Raw genomic sequence first — 22,675 nt, forward strand, 5'->3', positions numbered from 1 at the left:
CAGGATAAAAGATGCTGATGTAAGAGTTAATAGGACGGGTATCGTTCAGGAGGATGGTTGTGATCAAAAAGCTAATTTTGAGTGTTGTTGTAAGGTTAAACTGGTTAGATGTGACTCATAGGAACACTAGAGGACCAGGAATACCAGGCAAAGTTTAGACCAGCTGTTTAGGCATAAGAAATTATAGCTTCCTGAAATGGGAGTGACATGATCAAAATGGTTGTGGGTACTAGATGTGGACCTTTTTTGATTCAAGATATTTACTGATAATGCATTGTGTCTCTGCATAGAATGCTGTGGTGAATACAGAGATGAGTAAGCTGTGTTTCTACTTTAATAAGTTTATAGTCTGTGGGGAGATAAATTCATTCACTAAGCCGTGGTTGAGGAAGCTATGCAGTACAGCATAATGATTGAGAATACTGACTTTGGTGTCGGGTGGAGTTGGGTTTGAGACCTGGCTCTGCCTCTCTCTAGCCATGTGACTTTGGACAAGTTACTCAACTTCTCTAATCCTGTTTGCTTTTCCGTAAAATGGAAATAACAATATTACGTGGTTCATAGAGTTTTGCTGAGAAATAACTTACATAATATATATAAAGCATTTAACACAGTCCATATAAACAATTAGTCCTCCAAGAATGTTAGCTGCTATAGTATAAACTTACAATGATATGTTATTATATTAATTATTTATATTACCTACTCTGTAGGCACAGTGAGAGGGGCTGGGAATATGAAGATGAATGGGAAACGGTCCCTTCCATCCCATCAGAGAGCTTATGTATAGTAGTATTAAATGCTATCCTTGTGGTGACTATATTTTCCCATTCAAAAATTAGTACATATGGTCTGACAGTAAGATATTTAAAATTGGAGCAGTCTGGAAGGATCCAGCACTGGCTGTAACAGAAGAAAGCATGCAGTTCTGTGAGAGTCCTGGGAACAGAGAATTTTTCTCTCAGGTGGGGACACTGCAAAGAGACTTTCTCAAAGATGCTTTTGAAAAGTACATAGGAGACGGGTGAACAGCATTCCACTAGAGAGAAGCACAGAGGAGAAAGAACAGAGGTGGGAAAATACATGGCCTGTTTGGGGAATAGGGTGTGAAGAGAGTGTGATTCCAGGATGTGCAGTATGTGTAATCGGAAGAAACATTGGAAAGATAGACAGGTATCAATACAGAAGAGTGTAGGGCTTAGGATGTTGTGCTTAAAAGTTGGGACTTGGGCTTCCCTGGTGGCGCAGTGGTTGAGAGTCCGCCTGCCGATGCAGGGGACACGGGTTCGTGCCCTGGTCCGGGAAGATCCCACATGCCACGGAGCGGCTGGGCCCATGAGCCATGGCCGCTGAGCCTGCGCGTCCAGAGCCTGTGCTCTGCAACGGGAGAGGCCACAACAGTGAGAGGCCCACATACCACAAAAAGAAAAAAAAAAGTTAGGACTTGCTTTTGTAGGAAACATACCTTAGATCTGCTCTTCAGGAAGTTAGCAGCGTAGAGATTACATTGGAGGGAGACAGGACCATAGATAGATCAGCTAAAAGGCCTTTGGAAAAGGCCAGACATGAGGTGATAAAGGGGTATGATGGAAGAATCCAGAGAGCTTAGTGATTTACTTCAATCTCCAGTGGTTTCTTGTGGCCAAACTTCTCAAATTTGTAAACCTGGAGACTGAGGAAAGTAGGGAAGTTGAAAAGGAGACCTGATTTGACAGGAGAGATATTTGAAAAGGGGAGAAATAATGTGGCAGTAAGTTCAAATGTAGACACTTAGACTCTCCTGACTGGAATTTTCCTCACTGACCTTGCTTCTCCCTTGACCAGAGGGTCAAGTCCAGATTTTAAGTGTGGCCTTTCTAAATTAGACCCTGACCTTCTGCTCCAATTGTGTCTCTCTCAAACCCTAGGCACAGTGCTCCAACCACACTATCTTTCTACAGCTCTAGAATATCATCTTCTCTCTGCCTGGAATGCCTTTACCAGTGATATCTGTCTGAGGAAGCCCTACTTATGTTTTAAGATAAAGTTCAAAAGTCACCTTCTCTGGAAAACTTTTCCTGAAGCCCACCACTGTCACCCCACCACTCAGTGAATAGGATGATGGCATTAATATTATGTCTTTGTTTTTCCATCTTTCTCCCCGCTGGACAGTAAGGTCTTTGAGAGGAGACTTTGGGTCCTAAATCTCTATATCTGCAGCACCCAACACAGTGCCTGGTACATATTAAGCCTTCAATTAAGGCTTGAATATAAATGAATAAGTGGGTGAATATGATAGACATTCAAGCTGAAATCTTCTCAAGTCATTTGGAAACGTGGCACTAGAGCTTGAGTAATCATAGTGAGAGTGGGTGAGCTTTAGCTGAGAGTGTTGCACGCCCATCTGACCTGGAGACTAGTGCTGTTGACTTACCTACTAGTGAGGAGGCAGGGTGGCGGTTTCTGTTGGTACAGGTAGGTATGTGAAGTGTGGCTGCTCCAAAGTGCTGCCTGTTTTGGACAGAGGAAGGTGACAAATACACAACTACAAATAATGTATTCTTCCATGTTTTGTCCACCCTCTCTTCTTCATGATTCGAGCTTACCAGCTTAAGTGTGTGTGGCCAAATCTCTGATTTTAAGTCATCAGCCTCACTTTACCAATTCTGTTTACCTGGCATACAAGTGGCTGGATAATGTCTATGGTGAATATGCCCTGCTTTTATCTTTTAGTTCCTCTCAACTTCAAGAAAAAAATATAAAATTCGTAATCAACTCTTGATTATCTATGGTTAAGTTTCCCATTGTGTGCCCTGCTTCCTGACCCGAGTGGTTCTGAATGACACAGATTAGTAAGTAGATTATTTAGTCAGCAGCATTCCTAACGTGAATCACCTTAGGGGATGAAAACAGGCACCACCACCCCTTTCCTCATCTCCATCAAATACCTTTTAGAATTTGAGTAATAGTTTCAGGTAGGTAGTTGTAGGTACACCTTTCTCAGCAAAGATTTGTGTTGAGGGTTTAAGTATAGTTAAAGGAGCCAGTGGAGTGGTTTCATAATTGCTGTATTGTTAGTCAAACTCTGTAATTAGGGATGACTTCATAGGCATAAGATTCCTCTATGGGTGACGCCCTGAATTCAGACCCAGTTGTACACCATATCCTTTTATGACAAAACAAACAAACAAGGTTTTGTTTGCTTTCCTTTCATTCCCTTATTTGAAAATCTGTTTTCCTGTGTCTCAGATGTTTAGGGAGAGGGTTTGCTTTTCTCCTGATGCTTTCCCTTTATAGCGAAGGCAGGCATCGGAGCTAGGGAGGAAACAGAATTGGGGACAGATCAAAGTGCTCTGCAGATGAGAGAATTCAGAAAAATGCAGAGACCCTGGAAGCTTTTACTTTTGATGGTATTTCATTTGGCTAAATTTAAATGGAGGGAAAATATATTTCTTTTCTTTCTTTCTTTCTTTCTTTCTTTCTTTCTTTCTTTCTTTCTTTCTTTCTTTCTTTCTTTCTTTAATATCGGCGCCTGCTCTCTCCATGTAAATAAAGTTCACTTTTGTGGGAAGACAGACTGGGGAAAAGGACACATTTCAACATATTTCAAAAGTCAGACTTTCTTTTTACTTACCAATCACATACTGTGAAATTGAGGTTAAACTTTTATTCAGCAATAATATTTACTTTTTACCTCTTCACCTTTTATTTTGCATTGCTTATGAAAAAAATGTGCAATGTAGGAGGAATGTGACAATATTGACAAGCTGTTAGCTATTTTTTTAAGTGGTCCTGATATAAAGTAAAAATTGTATTTAAAAAAAAAATCTCCTGGCCGTTCTTCAAGTTGTGTTTAGAAACTGGTCTTATGCAGGAGCCAAACTGAGTCATGGGTAAAAAATGGCTGACAGATTTTTGTTAGTCCCATCCTTCTTAAATTACTTCGACTTAAAGGCTTATAATTTTTATATATGAAGGAGATCTATTATACTCTGTAGTCAATAATTATAGGGCAAATGACATAACTTTTCGTACATTCCATTTAAAAGGTTCTTAGTAGAACTCATGCCTTATATTTATATAGTCTCTTACAATTACTTAGGCATTGATTTGTTCACCGTTTTCTTTCATTAAGGATTTGAAGTTGCTGTATAATACTTTATAGTTTACAGTGTGCTTTCACATGCCATCTTTAATCTTCACAAGGACCCTGGGGAAGTAGTTATTATCGCTGTTTTCAAAAGAGGAAACTGAGCCTTAGCAGGATTAAATAAACTCGCTCATAGACACACTGCTAGGAAGTAGCAGAGCCGGGGCATTAATTGATGTCTTCTGATTCCACATCTCACAATCTTCCTATCATAACATACTGCATTCTTGGGTGGGGAACAACAGTTTGCCGCAAGTGTTCAGGATTGAATCAACGTGTCTATAGGGCAATAATGATATCGTCATCTATTTTGCTTCCTAAACCCCAGTCTGGGATGTTTTACTTGCTTTGAGAGAAAAAATTCAATGAATGCCCGATGAAGAGGGATAGAGCTTTCAGTAAATTCGCAAGGTTTTCTAAAAATCTGATGTTCCTGTCTTCCCTAAATTATTTAAATGTGATATTTTCTCCCAAGATAGTATTTCATTGCTTGATTTCCTTAAAGATTCCATCAAGTACCTTTGAGTAGTCTTAAGGACAAACCTTTTTTATTCATAGTGGGAAAAAAAAGTCTGCATCAAGTAGCTAATTTAAATATTCTGATTTTTGTCAACTGAAGTGTATATTGTAAGCCTTTTAAACTTTATGTTGGATTTCTTAGTTTTAGCTCAGGTGCCTCAGGGTAGCATTTATTTATTTACTTTCAAATAATTGTAAATAAATGAAATTGAATTTATTCAAGTGAGAGACTCCTAAATTAAGCTATTTTGTTATCCTGGATCAAACAAATGTTGTTTTGGGAATATATGTGTATTGCAGTTCTTTTTACTCTTACTCAGTTGTGCCTCTTCATGTCTTCTGTAGATGAAAAATCTGAGTTATAGGTGTAAAAGGGGACACTTTAAGCTTTCATTATGATAATTAGACAGGAATAAGAAATTAGAAAACTTTAAAATATATTTTGGGGACTTCCCTAGTGGTCCAGTGGTTAAGACTCCACGCTCCCAATGCAGGGGGCCCAGGTTTGATCCCTGGTCGGGGAACTAGAGCCCGTGTGCCACAACTAAGACCCAGTGCAGCCATATAAATAAAGAAAGAAAGAACAGAAAGTATATTTTGGGTTTTTTAAATGCTGCATTGTGTTAATATTTTTTTAAGTAAACAAGTGCCTCGAAATCATTTCTATGAGATCTATGTATTTCCTAATTTTGCACGAAGAACAAAAGTACTACTTTCTTGGCCTGCCTGAGATGGAATTAATAATCCTTAAGGTCTCCAGAGTCTTTCTCCTTCTCTACCTTTTATTACAACCACTAATTCACTTTGTGTCAAATTATAATTATCTACATTTTTTTGTCTTCCCCAGATTGTAGATTCCTTGAGGGCAGGAACTAGGCATATAACAGACGCCTTGGTAAATTGTGTGAGGGTAGAGGTGTGTGTTGGGGGAGGTGTATAAAAAGAGGGAAGAGATTTCTACCCTGTTCAGACCCGCTGCTTGCAAAGGGGAGAAGTGGGAGGGAAGGATTGAGTCAGAACCCACTGTTCAGCAGGGATAAAGGGTGCGGTGGGGCGGGGGGTATGTCCAGAACCATCTTTGTCTAATTTTCTCTTTTATAGAAGTGATATAGTAGTATGAGAATAAAATCGTCTTTAAAAAAAAAAAAAGACTAACTACTTTAGATTATTATTGACTCACGAATTGCCCAAACTAGAAAGGACCTTTAGAAGTAGAGGAGAGGGGCGTCCCTGGTGGTGCAGTGGTTAAGAATCTGCCTGCTAATGCAGGAGACACGGGTTCGAGACCTGGTCTGGGAAGATCCCATATGCCGCGGAGCAACTAAAGCCGTGCGCCACAACTATTGAGCCTGCACTGTAGAGCCTTTGAGCCACAGCTACTGAAGCCCGTGAGCCTAGAGCCCGTGCTCTGCAACAAGAGAAGCCACTGCAATAAGAGAAGTTACCGCAATGAGAAGCCCGTGCACTACAACAAAGAGTGGCCCCCGATCTCCGCAATGAGAGGAGGTCCGCACACAGCAACGAAGACCCAACGCAGCCAAAAATAAATAAATAAATAAATTTATTTTTTAAAAAAAAGAAGTAAAGGAGAGGCCACATGTTTTGGATTTTCTGAGACAGTCTCACTTTCAATCGTTCTGTGCCATTGTTCTGAGATGGGCAATAATTTTATATTGAAAACATCATTACTTAAAATATACATGAAGAAAATTGGAGTAAATCCTATATAGTATTTTTGTAATGAGAGGTGTTGAACACCATGTGAATAAAATATAGAATTTTTTTTTTGGGCCACGCCACGGGGCATGTGGGATCTTAGTTCCCCAACCAGGGATCAAACCTGCAGCCCCTGCCGTGGAAGCGCAGAGTCTTAACCACTGGACCTCCAGGCAAGTCCCTACAATACTTTTTAAAAGTACTGTTATCACTTTGCAGCTTAACTTATGCAAAATCACTTTTTACTCTTAATCTTTAAAATGTCTGCCTTCGTGTCCAACTGAAGGTCTTCACCTTATAGATCCCGAGACTGCTCTGAAAGGTGTATTTACCCAACTTTCTACTGAGAAGTTGTCCCTCTTTAGTGACATTTTAACACCATAGGTAAGAAAAGTTTATGAACCGGCAAGTTCTGTTTTATGTTTTTAAAAAGTCTGTTTTTATTTAATTTTTTAAAAATATGAGTCATTATAAATGCGTTACATTATGGTGGAAACTTAGCTAAAACTTCCCAGGGATTTGAGAAACCTGAGTTTGAATTCCAGGTCCATGGTCTCTCTGAGCCTAGGTTATCTCTAATAAGAAAAAAGGGAGTAGGAATATTTACCTCAAAAGGCTGTTACGAGCATTCAGGGAATTAGTAGGAATATGAATTTGTCTAATGTAGGCCTTGACGCAAGTTGTTGAATGGATGAATTTATGAAAATACGATTTTATTGAGTGCCTTACTACCTGCCTGGGACTGTGATAAGTTCTAGAAGTGACAGCTATGGGTGTGCAAAAGACAGATGTGGCCCAGCTCTCTCTTGAGCGTCTCTGTACTAAGTATTAGTCATCATGGCAAAAAAGATGAGTTGGCGAGTAATTTTTTAACTCTTAATAAAGATGTCTAAAAGGGGGAATTCCTTGGTGGTCCAGTGGTTAGGGCTCCATGCTTCCACTGCAGGGGGCATGGGTTCAATTCTTGGTCTGGAAACTAAGATCCCACATGCCGCGGTGCGGCCATAAATAAATAAATAAATCCCACAAATACATATGAAAGGCTATTCAAAAATTATTTTTGAAATGTCTAAAAGGGGTAAATATAAGATCTCAAATTGGCATTTCACAGTTTGTGAAATTTTACACATAGACTACTTTTTTGAAAAGGCAACACATTTAGAACAGTGAAGCTATTCTGTATGATACTATAATGGTGTCAAAATGCGTAATATGTATTACAATGCCAAGAGTGAGCCTAATGTAAACTATGGACTTTAGGTGACAATGCTGTATCAAAGAAGGTTCATCAATTGTAACAAATGTACCCCTCTGATGGAAGATGTTCATAATGAGGGAGGTTGTGCGAGTGTGAGGGCAGAGGTATATGGGAACTGAATTCTCTGTGCTTTTTGCTCAATTTTGCCATGAACTGTTCTAAAGAGTAAAGTTCTTTAAAAAGATTAAAAAGACAGAAAACAGCAAAGCCAAAACAAAAAAGGACAACACATAATCATTTTCATTTCCTTCTGTCTAAAAATTGTTAATAGGTTGGTATGTGGGAATTTTCCATTGTGGTACAGACCTCCTTTCTCTGTTGCAGGGCTCAGTCAAGTTTTTCTGTAAAGGTCCACATCATGTATATTGTACGCCAAGAGGCAAAATAAGAATATTATATTATTAATATCAAGGGTTTAAATATTATTTCCACAGGTTTTTACTGACAAAAGTCAAAATATAATAAATATTTGAGTACCTTTTTTGGTAATACAACTCAACTGATGAGAAGAATGGAATTTTTTTCGCCCCCTGGGGTAACATTTCACTTAACTGAGGTTCAAACATTTGACAGCAAATGTTTATCTGTAAAAACCATACTTAGCTTGGGGACCATACAGAAATAAGCAGTGGGCCAGATTTGGCCCACAGGCCATAGTTTGCCAAGCCCTGACTATTGGTTAAATAGGTAAAATAGGGCCAAATCAGAAAGAGTATAAACAAATAATATTAATAAGTTGTGTACACAAAGATGTGTTAATTAGCCTGCTCTTGTGTGTGTTTCTGTATCAAAGCCAAAAATAATTTGTTTTAGTTGACTTCTCCTTTTTTTTTTTTGCGGTACGCAGTCCTCTCACTGTTGTGGCCTCTCCCGTTGCGGAGCACAGGCTCCGGACACGCAGGTTCAGCGGCCATAGCCCACGGGCCCAGCCGCTCTGCGGCATGCGGGATCCTCCCAGACCGGGGCACGAACACGTGTCCCCTGCATCGGCAGGCGGACTCTCAAACACTGCGCCACCAGGGAAGCCCAGTTGACTCCTCCTTTAATGGGAATGATTGATAGCTGTTTTTATACTACCTGAAAATCAGTTTTTTCACAGTGAAAGATTTTTAACTGGCTTAATGGAAAAAAAATGGTGATATATGGAAATGGTGATATATAAATGGAAAAAAAGGTGATAACTATGTGAGGTGATAGATGTGTTAACTTTTATTGTGGTAATCATTTTGCAATATATATGTATATCAAATCATTATGATATACACCTTAAACTCACACAGTATCATATGTCACATATCTCAATAAAGATGGGAAAAATGGAAATAGCCAGTAAGATAGATAGATACGTAAATGCTGAATGAAAACGTTATTTTTTTTAACACTTATTCATTAATTTATTTATTTATTGGCCACGCCACATGGCATTCGGGATATTAGTTCCCCAGTCAGGGATCGAACCCGTGCCCCCTGAAGTGGAAGCTTGGAGTCCTAACTACTGGACCGCCAGGGAAGGCCCCAAAAAGTTATATTTTACACGAATCTTTGGTCACATAATTTTGACTTAGTTTTGGCACATGTAACCAAGAATTTCTGTCATTACTTGGTACCTTCCCCTTCCTTACATTCTTTGAACGTAATGTAAGATTTTGTCCTTGAAAGGAAGATTCGCAAGTATTTTTTTCTGAATAACTTTTGGTAAATGATAACTTCTCATTTGTTTGTTTTCTTTATTATGGCTGTAGCTAGAAATATGAGGACCTATTCAGACGGTTTTAGTAGTTTTCATTTCTAGAAAGTCTAAATTATCCCTAAAATGAGAGTTTGCAGGAGCGCTTATAATCATCACAAAATTTTTTTAAGTCTTAAAAAAAATTTTTCTTCCAGTTTCATTGAGATATAATTGACATACAGCACTGTATAAGTTTAAGGTGAACAGCAAAATGATTTGATTTCTATACATCATGAAATAATTATCATAATAAATTTAGTAAGCATGCATTATCTCATATAGATACAAAATAAAAGAAATAGAAAAAAATTGTTTTCCTTGTGATGAGAACTCAGGATTTCCTCTCTTAACAACTTTCATATATAACACACAGCAGTTTTAATTATATTTATCGTGTTGTACATTACATCCCTAGTGCTTATTTATCTTATCGCTGGAAGTTTGTACCTTTTGATCACCTTCATCCAATTCCCCCTCCCCTTACCTCTGCCTCTGGTAACCGCAAATCTGATCTCTTTTTCTGTGAGTTTGTTTTTGAAGTATAATTGACCCACAACACTGTTAGTTCCTGTTACTCAACATAGTGATTCGATATTTCTGTACATTTCAAACTGATCACCATGATAAGTCTAGTTGTCATGTGTCACCACACAAAGATATTACATAGTTATTAACTATGTTCCCCACACTGTACATTTCATACCTGTGACTTATTTATTTTCCAATTTATAATTGGAAGTTTGTACCTCTTAAGCTCCCTCACATTTCTTTCCTCCCCCTCCACCCTCCCCTCTGGCAACTACCTGTTTGTTCTCTGTATCTATGACTCTGTTTCTGTTTAAAGTCTTAAACCCTTCTGGTTTCTCTTTAGATCTTTAAATGGATGAGATGGCTACCACTCAGATTTCCAAAGATGAGCTTGATGAACTCAAAGAGGCCTTTGCAAAAGTCGGTAAGTGTTTTTTGTAGAGTAACTATAGTAAAGCAAACTTTATTTGGTACTAATCAAAGTTATTTCTCTGAAAAATTATATGAATGGTTAATCATGAAACTTAGGGCAAGATGGTTAGAACCAATGGAATAAAGTTTTAGAAGCTACACTTTAAACTGTGTTATTGCTAATTATATCTAGTGTCTAATATGGTCAAAGGTTTTTAGTCCAGGATCCCAGTCTTTAACTGGGGGCTGCTGTGGCTCCTGAAATTTTTAGACAAATTTTGTGTTGTTATCGTATTTTGTTTATCATATTTTTCTGAGGAGAGGATTTGGAACTTTCACCATATTCTTAAAGGGCCAGGTGACCCCTGAAGATGTTAAGAACCATTAGATGATGTTTTACCTTTCCCTAATCAGCGTGGCTTTCCTGCCTTTTTCATGGATCTTATGTGCCTTTGGAGAATGCACACTGTTCGACCTTCTTAAATTGAATTAGCATCAGTATAAGATGGGAAGGATTAGCCTGCCACTTGGTTTATCCTTAAACATCATATAACATGTCTTCGAATTCAGCAGCTGAATTGGAAGCAATTTATAGTATTTACATTCCAAATTTCAGTGCTCAGGTCAAGTCAGTGAAGATAATGAGAAAACAGGGTAAGACCTGATTATTGATGTGTGTGCTCACATGAGTCAACATGTGCTTTGCGAGGAAGACTAATACTATTTGGTATCTCCTTGATTAAAGGGTATGAAGTTAAATCAAAATGATTTGTTATTTAAATCAGAATCTACTCTTTGACCTGTGTTGGGAACCCCATCAGTGAAAAGTGAGGAAATACACATCCTTATTCCCATATATTTATGAGCAACATTTTCTATGAAGTCATTTAGTAATAACAACATGCCTTGGGAAAAATAATGACTCCCCCAGCCAGCGTGACTATTCATAATCCCATCAGAATTCTAACTAGGAAAAAATAAGTCCTGGATCTAACACTTTTGTGTGTGTGTGTGTCTGTGTGTGTGTGTACGAAAAAAAGGCAGTCAATTAACTTGCCATAGATACCACTTACTGGAAGAAGTGTACTACTCAGTTTAATATAGATTGATTATGAAAAACAGCAGGTGAATTCTTGGCTGCAAGACTTTTTAAATCACATTATTCTGTAGAAATTGTTCTTATCATAATTGTTTCCTTCAAACCTTCTGTTTTATTTATATTCATCTTTCAGTGTTTGGGACAACCTGATTTGTTTTTTTTACGAATAGGATTTGGGGGTGGGGACCTTATTGCTATTGCTTAATCTTCAAGGCCTCACCTCCTCAAATCACTGTTTATTGTTGAATACAAGCCTTGTTCTCATGTGCAGCATCTTGGAAATATTTGTGTGCAATATTTTTTAAAAATTAAAGCTAATTTGAATATGGTTTACCTGATGGCACTGGGATACTTTTATCAGTAAAAGAGCTTAATTGCTCTTTTAAAGCTTAATGATATAAAGAGGGTTGACCAGTTATCTCCAAGGAGGAAACAGGGCTAAATTGGTCTGAGAGATCAATTAGAGCTTGGACTGCAAGAAAGGGTCATTGTGGAACTACTGTCTTACTTTAAATCATACATCTTGGAGGATTTAGGGTAGGCAAACACCTTCCCAAAGGCGGGAGATTGAGCCGTGTGTCTTATTGAAGCCCTACCAGGCATGTATTTCTATGATATGTAGACCCATATTACTCTATATGCTGTAAATAGGAATTCTGGAGTCCAAAATTTCTGCCTGTTCCACATATTATTATTTTCTATTCCCCCTCAGTATCTGGCTCACTGTTGCACATGCTAGGTTTTCAATACATAAATAGTTAATTGATTGAATTCCAAGGAATTATAGGTAGTCTTTTCATGTACTGGGACTTTGTCATTATCACAAGCGGTCTTTGTTATGAAGATTTTCATCATGGCGGAATTTATTCTGAAGGCTTTGGCCATTACAATGTAACACATAAAATTTATATTTTTCAGCATATTTTTTAATATGCTTGTGTATAGTCTGTCTTTTAGAAAAGTGTTTAAAGACCCAGCTGAATCTTTTGATTTTCCCTTAAAATATTTGTAGTTTTTAGTTATTCTTATTTGCAGAGCCCTTAGGCAACTGTCAAAGGTGTTATGGAAATCCTTTTTTTTTTTCATTCAGGGAAACTTGATTTTAAAAACAAGCTCTATAACCTATTTTCCTGACAATTCTTTCTTATGGGGAGGGGAGGGGAGGGAAGACTACTTTGTCTCAGTTCAATTGTGACACAATATGGAAATCATTATATGATTTTTCCCGTCTATTAAAAATAATAGCCTTGATTATCTCTTTAGAAATTCAGCAAAATAATAGTGTGTGGAGAAAATCTCTGTAATTACCACTAATCATGGGTTTTGTTCAATCAATTAATAGTGCTTTGAAACTCTCTTTACTAGCAATAAAAATCGAGTATTAAGATTTACATTCTCCTTTCACTCACTTTCTGCACCTGCTTAGTGTTAAGTTCCAAGCAGTATATTTTCATTTAATTATTTTCGTTTTCTCAACATTTGTTTCTAGTATTTTCCACTGGGATAGCAGAATCCTTGGCTCTCATTTTTTCCTACTTCATAATGTTTCTGTTTTAATTTAAAATGCTGCAATGCTGTATAAGTTCATTCTAAAGAGGAATAAATAAAACTTTTCAGAACACATAGGAAGTAAATATTTTACCAAGGAGAAAATGTCTTTTACACTCTGGGACTTTAATCTTGTTATAGAAGCTAAAGGTCATTTGAATGATGCCTTGTCATAAAGATAAATTCATGTATTGTAGATCTTCTCAGATTGGCTTTAATCCTGCAAACACTTTTTTCTCTCCTAAGCAATAGCCGCTCAGGTTTTTTTTCCAAACAGGAATTCAACACTTCTGAAATAAAATAATGGGGTTTCATAAATGACTAGGAAGAATGTGGGTTTATTCCTTTGAGGCTGCCCACCAAACTAAGACAACAATTTTTGGTTATGGTGATTGTAGCTGTACCAGATTTTCTCATCTCAGGAAGTTGAGTTATTTCAAATTACTTGATATTCTCTAGTATATAAAAACCACATCAGGATGATGCCGCAAAAAGCATGGTGGTTTCTTTTAATTTACTTTTAGTATTCAATAAGATGACACCAGTGCATATTTGTTTAATTATGGCTTAAAAAATTAAAACTACAGCCCAACCAAAATAAATAAATAAACCAGTGCTCTTTCACTGTGCCATCTGGTTAATTATCGATGGAATATTAGAAATGAAGGTCTCAGGATAGTCTGAAAACCATGTTTTGACTGTGTGGAAGATAGGAACACAGATTGGGGGTGTGCGAGAATGCGCTCGTGTGTGTGTGTATTTTTTAAGTGGGAAAGTGGCAGCAGGTGGAAAATGATAGCCAAACTGCTGGAAATTTTGAGTTGGAAAACAGTTGATAGACAGCATTTTTGATTGCCTGGTCTCAGCCCTCTAACCTTGTCCAGCCTTCAGCTGTAATTGACCTCCACCTTTGGGGATCCACTATTAGGATGAACTCTTGGTAGCGACCTCTATTCTATCCTTAGCTGGGACTCATTAAACTGCCTCTTATATGTATTCGCTGGAATGAGCTACCTCAAAAGGTATAAGCTGTGAAAGGCAAAACCCGTGTTTAAGCATCTGGAGATGTTTAGCAGCTGCCTTTTCTAAAGTTTTAATGCCTAATGAAAGCTCGACTTTATTGCTTAGATCTGAGGGTGGAATATAATCTAAATTCTTCTGCACAAGTCTTTTGGCTGAGTCTTTTAAATTAATATTTTGTGTGCTTTCATAGGCAATCAGGATCGTGTGTGTGTGTGTTTAAATCCATTATTGTTAGATATATAGATTCCTTTTGTCATTTTTTTAGTGCAAAAAATTTGTGGAATATATTGGTTAAACTAAATGGAACTTTTAAACACAGCTTTTCTGAAAGGATGTGCATCTGCACTTGATTGGTTTTCTTCTTTAAGTCCTAATGAGTACTGTCCATAGTGGGTTTGTAAAGAGGTTGCATATGTATTGCAGATGAGGACACACATACGTGACCTGTTTATAAAGAAAGACACTAGATTTAACAGATTCAAGGATGAATAAAGCAACACACAGATACACACAAAACCCAGGGGTCAAGGGAAATCCCGTTCTCTCACTGTCAGATTTATAAGACAAAGTAGCACCCCAAAAGATGCATTTGAAGTGATAGATTGTACCACATACCACCTGGACATGGGCAGTGTAAAACAGAGGTAAAATCAAAACTACTTGAATTCTGGCTCAGCTTTCGCCAGACAAGTACTTAAAATAGCTTAAATAACAGGATGCAAGGGGAGGGAAAACATTTCCTTTTAAGGATATGCATTCTTGGTGTGATTCAAACTTCTGCAGGAACATGGCTGTATAATAAGTTTATTTACTTTAAGGTTACTTGGGGGGAGGGTTTTGGGAGAGTTAACTGGCATCTAAAATAATACTTGGTAAGAGAGCATAATGAGGTTTCTTTCAAAACAATGCAGATGTGAATCTACACGTGTCATCATAGAGACAGACAGACAGACAGAGAGGATCTATTGTTAAAAACATTTGGTTCCTCTCTGATGAATTCAGCAGCCAGTTTGAAAGATACTGAGACACTGGCCTCTCTGGTACAGCACTGGGAGTGTCTTAGTGATTTTTTTTTTCAAGTCTAGCGATCTTTCTTTAAAAATAGAACACTTGATCCATTTCTTGAAGTTCAGCTCTGGACTCCATGCGGGAACTTTGTTCATTGAGTAGGTGGAGTTTCTTCTTTTTCCCTGCAGCCCGTCAGTGTCTGCCCACACTGGCCATATTTTCTGAACCGAATAGTTGAGACCTGTGTTTGCAGAAACATTGAGAACACTGTAGATAATACAGGCTGTATGATAATATCTGCTTTATCGGGTGGTCGAAAATATGATGCTGGAACAGAAGAGTCTTCGAAATGCAGAACCTGTTCCACCCCACACCAATCTGTAGTTAATGAGGAAGGGGCAAATGAGCCAGAAAGGGCCTTCAGAATATTGGCAGCTTTAATGAGTAAATAAAGGACTGCCATCATGACAGGAGGTTGTGATTTCCAGTTGTTAAAACTGCTTTCAGTCTAGAGCTGTGTTTTGGGGTCCATTTGTTATTAAATTCTCATGTTTATGTCAAAACTCAGAATACGAAAAGTTCACCATCAAACATAGTCTCGAGCTCCTGGTTAATAACGTCACTGAAGAGGGAGAAGCTCTCTAAAATGCCTTTGTGCTGTCCCATATTCTAGCCTTCCAGAGCGCAGCACATTAGATCTCTGATATTGTTTAAGGGTGTGTGTGTGTGTGTGTGTGTGTGTGTGTGTGTGTTTTGGCTGGGGATTGGAAATAAAATTAGCATAAAACTCTTTTAAAATAATTGCACCCTGTTTTGTCTTTCAAGTACTTTAGCAGCTGGGAGATTTTCCAAAATTAATTGCAAGCTGCCTTTTTAGGCTCCCTCTGCCTTATTGAAATTAAAATTGTTTTCTTCAAAAGGTATGATTTGGGGACTCTAAGAAAACCTTGCAGTAATTTACTAGTACTAACACTAAAATGCCTTTGATCTCGGGAGGTAGTACAAGCCAGATCTGCTGTTAAAATATGGAGAAACAGAGTAGATAAAACTTTACAAATATGTAAAAGTAGATGACACATGGTCAGTGATTCTTTTCCCATATCAGGAAGGATACAGGAAAGAGATTCAAAGTGACTCCAAATTTTTATAAGTATTTTGAAGCCACAGTTTCAAGAAAGAGCCACAGATTCTGTCTGATTAATTCTGTATCTTTGGTGTCTAGCGCTGTGCCTGCCACAGAGTAGGTACTCAGTTTGCTCTGGAGGTTGACTCCTGCTATACAAATGCACAGGTATTTCTTAATAAAGTCAAAGCAGGTTTCTACATTTAGAATGAGAGAGAGGTCCTGACCTGACAGCCATCACTGGTAGTCTACTTGGAGACTCCTTGGTGGGTGTGTTCAGTTAGAAAACCAAATTACAGATCTGAAGGCTGCTGGGTGGGGACAGAATTAGAACAAAGGGAATGAGATTGAATGTTATTTAAGGGATATTTCTGTCCTCAGGGTTTCCTGATGAATTGCCATTCAGTTTTTCAGTGCTATTTCTGCATTTTTTGGTCATTGTTGTTTGCTTAGTTCTGTTTTTTAAATGCTCATTAGATTAGAGTATTCTTTTCCTGGTTTAATACTTGAGGATCCTAATAAGAACCTACTGTATGGCACAGGGAACTCTTCTCAATACTCTGTAATGAGTACTGGGACCTACATGGGAACAGAATCTATAAAAGGGTGGATATATGTATATGTATAACTGATTCACTTTGCTGTACAGCAGAAACTAACAACATTGTAAAGCAACTGTACTCCAATAAAAATTAACTAAAAAATACTTGAGGATCAATGATTCTACAAAAATTACTTTTCCCTCTGCTTATTCTATGCAAGGTACTGTGCTACATATTGGGGTGGGAGATAAAAAGGTTTAGAAGAATCTTCATCAAGAGATTTACAGTCTCATAAGATTGTCAGGTAATGACAAATTCTTATTCCTCCAACCGCCCTTTAAAACGTTCCTGTCCATTACTAAAAGCATCTGTTATTACTACACTTACTTCAAAATGGTATTTCCACATGTGGCTATTTTATGTTAGTTATATTTTAGGGTGGCTACTTCCTGGCATCTTTTAATCACATCAGTGAGCTTCTAATTAATGCTCAAGAGAGGTTATTTCAGAGAGGGTGCACACAAGTGGTAGTTCCCCCATTGCCTGCACCTCTCTTCTACCTAAAGCGAAGAAACTGCCAGATAGACTAGACTCTCAGGGCCTTTGTCAGTTTCATGTAGCCCTGAATTCATTATAGTTCTCCAGTATTTATTTTTAAACATCTCTACCTTCCACTTCTGTTGTATCCCTAAGAACACAAAAAGAACAACACTCTAGCTCTAAACTGGATTAAATAACATGCTTAAATTTTGCTCAGATATGTCATTTCAGAAGTCAGAGAAAAGTAGAATACATTTAAAAATATCGTTCTATCAGAAATTGCTAGCGGGGAAACAGTTTTTTTTATATTTAATTTTCTTCTTGGTAACTCATTTTTTTTAACATCTTTATTGGAGTATATAATTGCTTTACAAATGGTGCGTTGTTTCTGCTTTATAACAAAGTGAATCAGCTATACATATACATATATCCCCATATCTCCTACTTCTTGCATTTCCCTTCCCCCTCCCGATGCCACCCCTCTAGATGGTCGCAAAGCACTGAGCTGATCTCCCTGTGCTACGCGGCTGCTTCTCGCTAGCTATCTGTTTTACATTTGGTACTATATATAAGTCCGTGCCACTCTCTAACTTCATCCCGGATTACCATTCGCCCTCCCCGTGTCCTCAAGTCCATTCTCTATGTCTGTGTCTTTATTCCTGTCCTGCCCCTAGGTTCTTCAGAACCTTTTTTTTTTTTTTAGATTCCATATATATGTGTTAGCATATAGTACTTGTTTTTCTCTTTCTGACGTACTTCACTCAGTATGACAGTCTCTACGTCCATCCACCTCACTGCAAATAACTCAATTTCGTTTCTTTTTATGGCTGAGTAATATTCCATTGTATATATATGCCACATCTTCTTTATCCATTCACCTGTCGATGGACACTTAGGTTGTTTCCATCTCCTGGCTATTGTAAATAGAGCTGCAATGAACATTTTGGTACATGACTCTTTTTGAATTATGGTTTTCTCAGGGTATATGCCCAGTAGTGGGATTGCTGGGTCATATGGTAGTTCTATTTGTAGTTTTTTAAGGAACCTCCATACTGTTCTCCATAGTGGTTGTACCAATTCACATTCCCACCAGCAGTGCAAGAGTGTTCCCTTTTCTCCACACCCTCTCCAGCATTTATTGTTTCTAGATTTTTTGATGATGGCCATTCTGACTGGTGTGAGATGATATCTCATTGTAGTTTTGATTTGCATTTCTCTAATGATTAATGATGTTGAGCATTCTTTCATGTGTTTGTTGGCAGTCTGTATATCTTCTTTGGAGAAATGTCTATTTAGGTCTTCTGCCCATTTTTGGATTGGGTTGTTTGTTTTTTTGTTACTGAGCTGCATGAGCTGCTTGTAAATTTTGGAGATTAATCCTTTGTCAGTTGCTTCATTTGCAAATATTTTCTCCCATTCTGAGGGTTGTCTTTTGGTCTTGTTTATGGTTTCCTTTGCTGTGCAAAAGCTTAGAAGTTTCATTAGGTCCCGTTGGTTTATTTTTGTTTTTATTTCCATTTCTCTAGGAGGTGGGTCAAAAAGGATCTTGCTGTGATTTACGTCATAGAGTGTTCTGCCTATATTTTCCTCTAAGAGTTTGATAGTGTCTGGCCTTACATTTAGGTCTTTAATCCATTTTGAGTTTATTTTTGTGTGTGGTGTTAGGGAGTGTTCTAATTTCATTCTTTTACAAGTAGCTGTCCAGTTTTCCCAGCACCACTTATTGAAGAGGCTGTCTTTTCTCCATTGTATATTCTTGCCTCCTTTATCAAAGATAAGATGACCATCTGTGCATGGGTTTATCTCTGGGCTTTCTACCCTGTTCCATTGATCTACATTTCTGTTTTTGTGCCAGTACCATACTGTCTTGATTACTGTAGCTTTGTAGTATAGTCTGAAGTCCAGAAGCCTGATTCCTCCAGCTCCGTTTTTCTTTCTCAAGATTGCTTTGTCTATTTGGGCTCTTTTGTGTTTCCATACAAATTGTGTGATTTTTTTCTTCTAGTTCTGTGAAAAATGCCATTGGTAGTTTGATAGGGATTGCATACAATCTGTAGATTGCTTTGGGTAGTATAGTCATTTTCACAATGTTGATTCTTCCAATCCAAGAACATGGTGTATCTCTCCATCTGTTTGTATCATCTTTAATTTCTTTCATCAGTGTCTTATAGTTTTCTGCATACAGGTCTTTTGTCTCCTTAGGTAGGTTTATTCCTAGGTATTTTATTCTTTTTGTTGCAGTGGTAAATGGCAGTGTTTCCTTAATTTCTCTTTCAGATTTTTCATCATTAGGGTATAGGAATGCAAGAGATTTCTCTGCCTTAATTTTGTATCCTGCTACTTTACCAAATTCATTGATTTGCTCTAGTAGTTTTCTGGTAGCATCTTTAGGATTCTCTATGTATACTATCATGTCATCTGCAAACAGTGACAGCTTTACTTCTTCTTTTCTGATTTGGATTCCCTTTATTTCTTATTCTTCTCTGATTGCTGTGGCTAAAACTTCCAAAACTATGTTGAATAATAGTGGTAAGAGTGGGCAACCTTGTCTTGTTCCTGATCTTAGTGGAAATGGTTTCAGTTTTTCACCATTGAGGGTGATGTTGGCTGTGGGTTTGTCATATATGGCCTTTATTATGTTGAGGAAAGTTCCTCTATGCCTACTTTCTGGAGGGTTTTTATCATAAATGGGTGTTGAATTTTGTCAAAAGCTTTTTCTGCATCTATTGAGATGATCATAGCTTTTTATCCTTCAATTTATTAATATGGTGTATCACATTGATCGATTTGTGTATGTTGAAGAATCCTTGCATTCCTGGGATAAACCCCACTTGATCATGGTGTATGATCCTTTTAATGTGCTGCTGGATTCTGTTTGCTAGTATTTTGTTGAGGATTTTTGCATCTGTGTTCAACAGTGATATTGGCCTGTAGTTTTCTTTCTTTGTGACATCTTTGTCTGGTTTTGATATCAGACTGATGGTGGCCTCGTAGAATGAGTTTGGGAGTGTTCCTCCCTCTGCTATATTTTGGGCGAGTTTGAGAAGGATAGGTGTTAGCTCTTCTCTAAATTTTTGATAGAATTCACCTGTGAAGCCGTCTGGTCCTGGGCTTTTGTTTGGAAGATTTTTTTTTTTTTTTTTTTTTTTGCGGTACGCAGGCCTCTCACTGTTGTGGCCTCTCCCGCTGCTGAGCACAGGCTCCGGACGTGCAGACTCAGCGGCCATTGCTCACGGGCCCAGCCGCTCCGCGGCATGTGGGATCCTCCCGGACCGGGGCATGAACCCGTGTCCCCTGCATCTGCAGGCGTACTCTCAATCACTGCACCACCAGGGAAGCCCTTTTGGAAGATTTTTAATCACAGTCTCAATTTCAGTTCTTGTGATTGGTCTGTTCATATTTTCTATTTCTTTCTGATTCAGTCTCAGAAGGTTGTGCTTTTCTAAGAATTTGTCCATTTCTTCCAGGTTGTCCATATTGTTGGCATAGAGTTGCTTTTAGTAATCTCTCATGATCCTTTGTATTTCTGCAGTGTCAGTTGTTACTTCTTTTTCATTTCTAATTCTGTTGATTTGAGTCTTCTCCCTTTTTTTCTTGATGAGTCTGGCTAATGGTTTATCAGTTTTGTTTATCTTCTCAAAGAACTGGCTTTTAGTTTTATTGATCTTTGCTATTGTTTCCTTCATTTCTTTTTCATTTATCTGATCTGATCTTTATGATTTCGTTCCTTCTGCTAAGTTTCGTATTTTTTTGTTCTTCTTTCTCTAATTGCTTTAGTTATAAGGTTAGGTTGTTTATTTGAGATGTTTCTTGTTTCGTAGTAGGATTGTATTGCTATAACCTTCCCTCTTAGAATTGCTTTTGCTGCATCCCATAGGTTTTGGGCCATCGTGTTTTCATTGTCATTTGTTTCTAGGTATTTCTTGATTTCCTCCTTGATTTCTTCAGTGATCTCTTGGTTATTAAGAGGTGTATTGTTTAGCTTCCATGTGTTTGTATTTTTTACAGATTTTTTCCTGCAATTGATATCTAGTCTCATAGCATTGTGGTTGGAAATGATGCTTGATATGATTTCAGTTTTCTTAAATTTACCAAGACTTGATTTGTGACCCAAGGTATGATCTATCCTGGCGAATGTTTCCTGAGCACTTGAGAAGAAAGTGTATTCTGTTGTTTTTGGATGGAATGTCCTATAAATATCAGTTAAGTCCATCTTGTTTAATGTACCATTTAAAGCTTGTGTTTCCTTATTTATTTTCATTTTGGATGATCTGTCCATGGGTGAAAGTGGGGTGTTAAAAGTCCCCCACTATGATTGTGTTACTGTCGATTTCCCCTTTTATGGCTGTTAGTATTTACCTTATGTATTGAGATGCTCCTATGTTGGGTGCATAAATATTTACAATTGTTATATCTTCTTTTTGGATCAATCCCTTGATCATTATGTAGTGTCCTTCTTTGTCTCTTGTAATAGTCTTTATTTTAAAGTCTATTTTGTCTGATATGAAAATTGCTACTCCAGCTTCCTTTTGATTTCCATTTGCATGGAATATCTTTTTCCATCCCCTCACTTTCAGTCTGTATGTGTCCCTAGGTTTGAAGTGGGTCTCTTGTAGACAGCATATATATGGGTCTTGTTTTTGTATCCATTCAGCCAGTCTATGTCTTTTGGTTGGAGCATTTAATCCATTTACATTTAAGGTAATTATCAATACATATGTTCCTATTTACCAGTTTCTTAATTGTTTTGGGTTTGTTACTGTAGGTCTTTTCCTTCTCTTGTATTTCCTGCCTAGAGAAATTCCTTTAGCATTTGTTGTAAAGCTGGTTTGGTGGTGCTGAATTCTCTTAGTTTTTGCTTGTCTGTAAAGGTTTTAATTTCTCCATCAAATCTGAATGAGATCCTTTCTGGGTAGAGTAATCTTGGTTGTAGGTTTTTCCCTTTCATCACTTTAAATATGTCCTGCCACTCCTTTCTGGCTTGCAGAGTTTCTGCTGAAAGATCAGCTGTTAACCTTATGGGGATCCCCTTGTATGTTATTTGTTGTTTTTCCCTTGCTACTTTGAATATTTTTTCTTTGTATTGAATGTTTTGTAGTTTAATTAATATGTGTCTTGGCGTGTTTTTCCTTGGATTTATCCTGTATGGGACTCTCTGCTCTTCCTGGACTTGATTAACTATTTCCTTTCCCATATTAGAGAAGTTTTCAATATAATCTCTTCAAATATTTTCTCAGTCCCTTTCTTTTTCTCTTCTTCTTCTGGGACCCCTATAATTCGAATGTTGGTGCGTTTAATGTCCCAGAGGTCTCTGAGACTGTCCTCAGTTCTTTTCATTTTTTTTTGCTTTATTCTTCTCTGCAGTAGTTATTTCCACTATTTTATCTTCCAGGTCACTTACCCATTCTTCTGCCTCAGTTATTCTGCCATTGATCCCTTCTAGAGTATTTTTAATTTCATTTATTGTGTTGTTCATCATTGCTTGTTTCCTCTTTAGTTCTT

General features: G+C 37.6%; 1 protein-coding gene across 2 annotated transcripts in view; it reads left to right on the forward strand.

Moving 5' to 3' along the window:
* The window catches only part of PLS3 (plastin 3), an 89,714-nt gene that overhangs the window by 36,948 nt on the left and 30,091 nt on the right, over nucleotides 1-22,675 (forward strand). For both annotated transcript variants that reach the window (XM_082864843.1, XM_082864844.1), the window contains exon 2: nucleotides 10,223-10,303. In XM_082864843.1, the coding sequence (XP_082720969.1) occupies nucleotides 10,231-10,303 (73 nt within the window). In that variant the 5' untranslated portion in view covers nucleotides 10,223-10,230. The remainder of the gene's footprint in view (nucleotides 1-10,222; nucleotides 10,304-22,675) is intronic.

The sequence above is a fragment of the Leucopleurus acutus genome, assembly GCF_964270905.1.
Source record: "Leucopleurus acutus genome assembly, chromosome: X".
Lineage (NCBI taxonomy): Eukaryota > Metazoa > Chordata > Mammalia > Artiodactyla > Delphinidae > Leucopleurus > Leucopleurus acutus.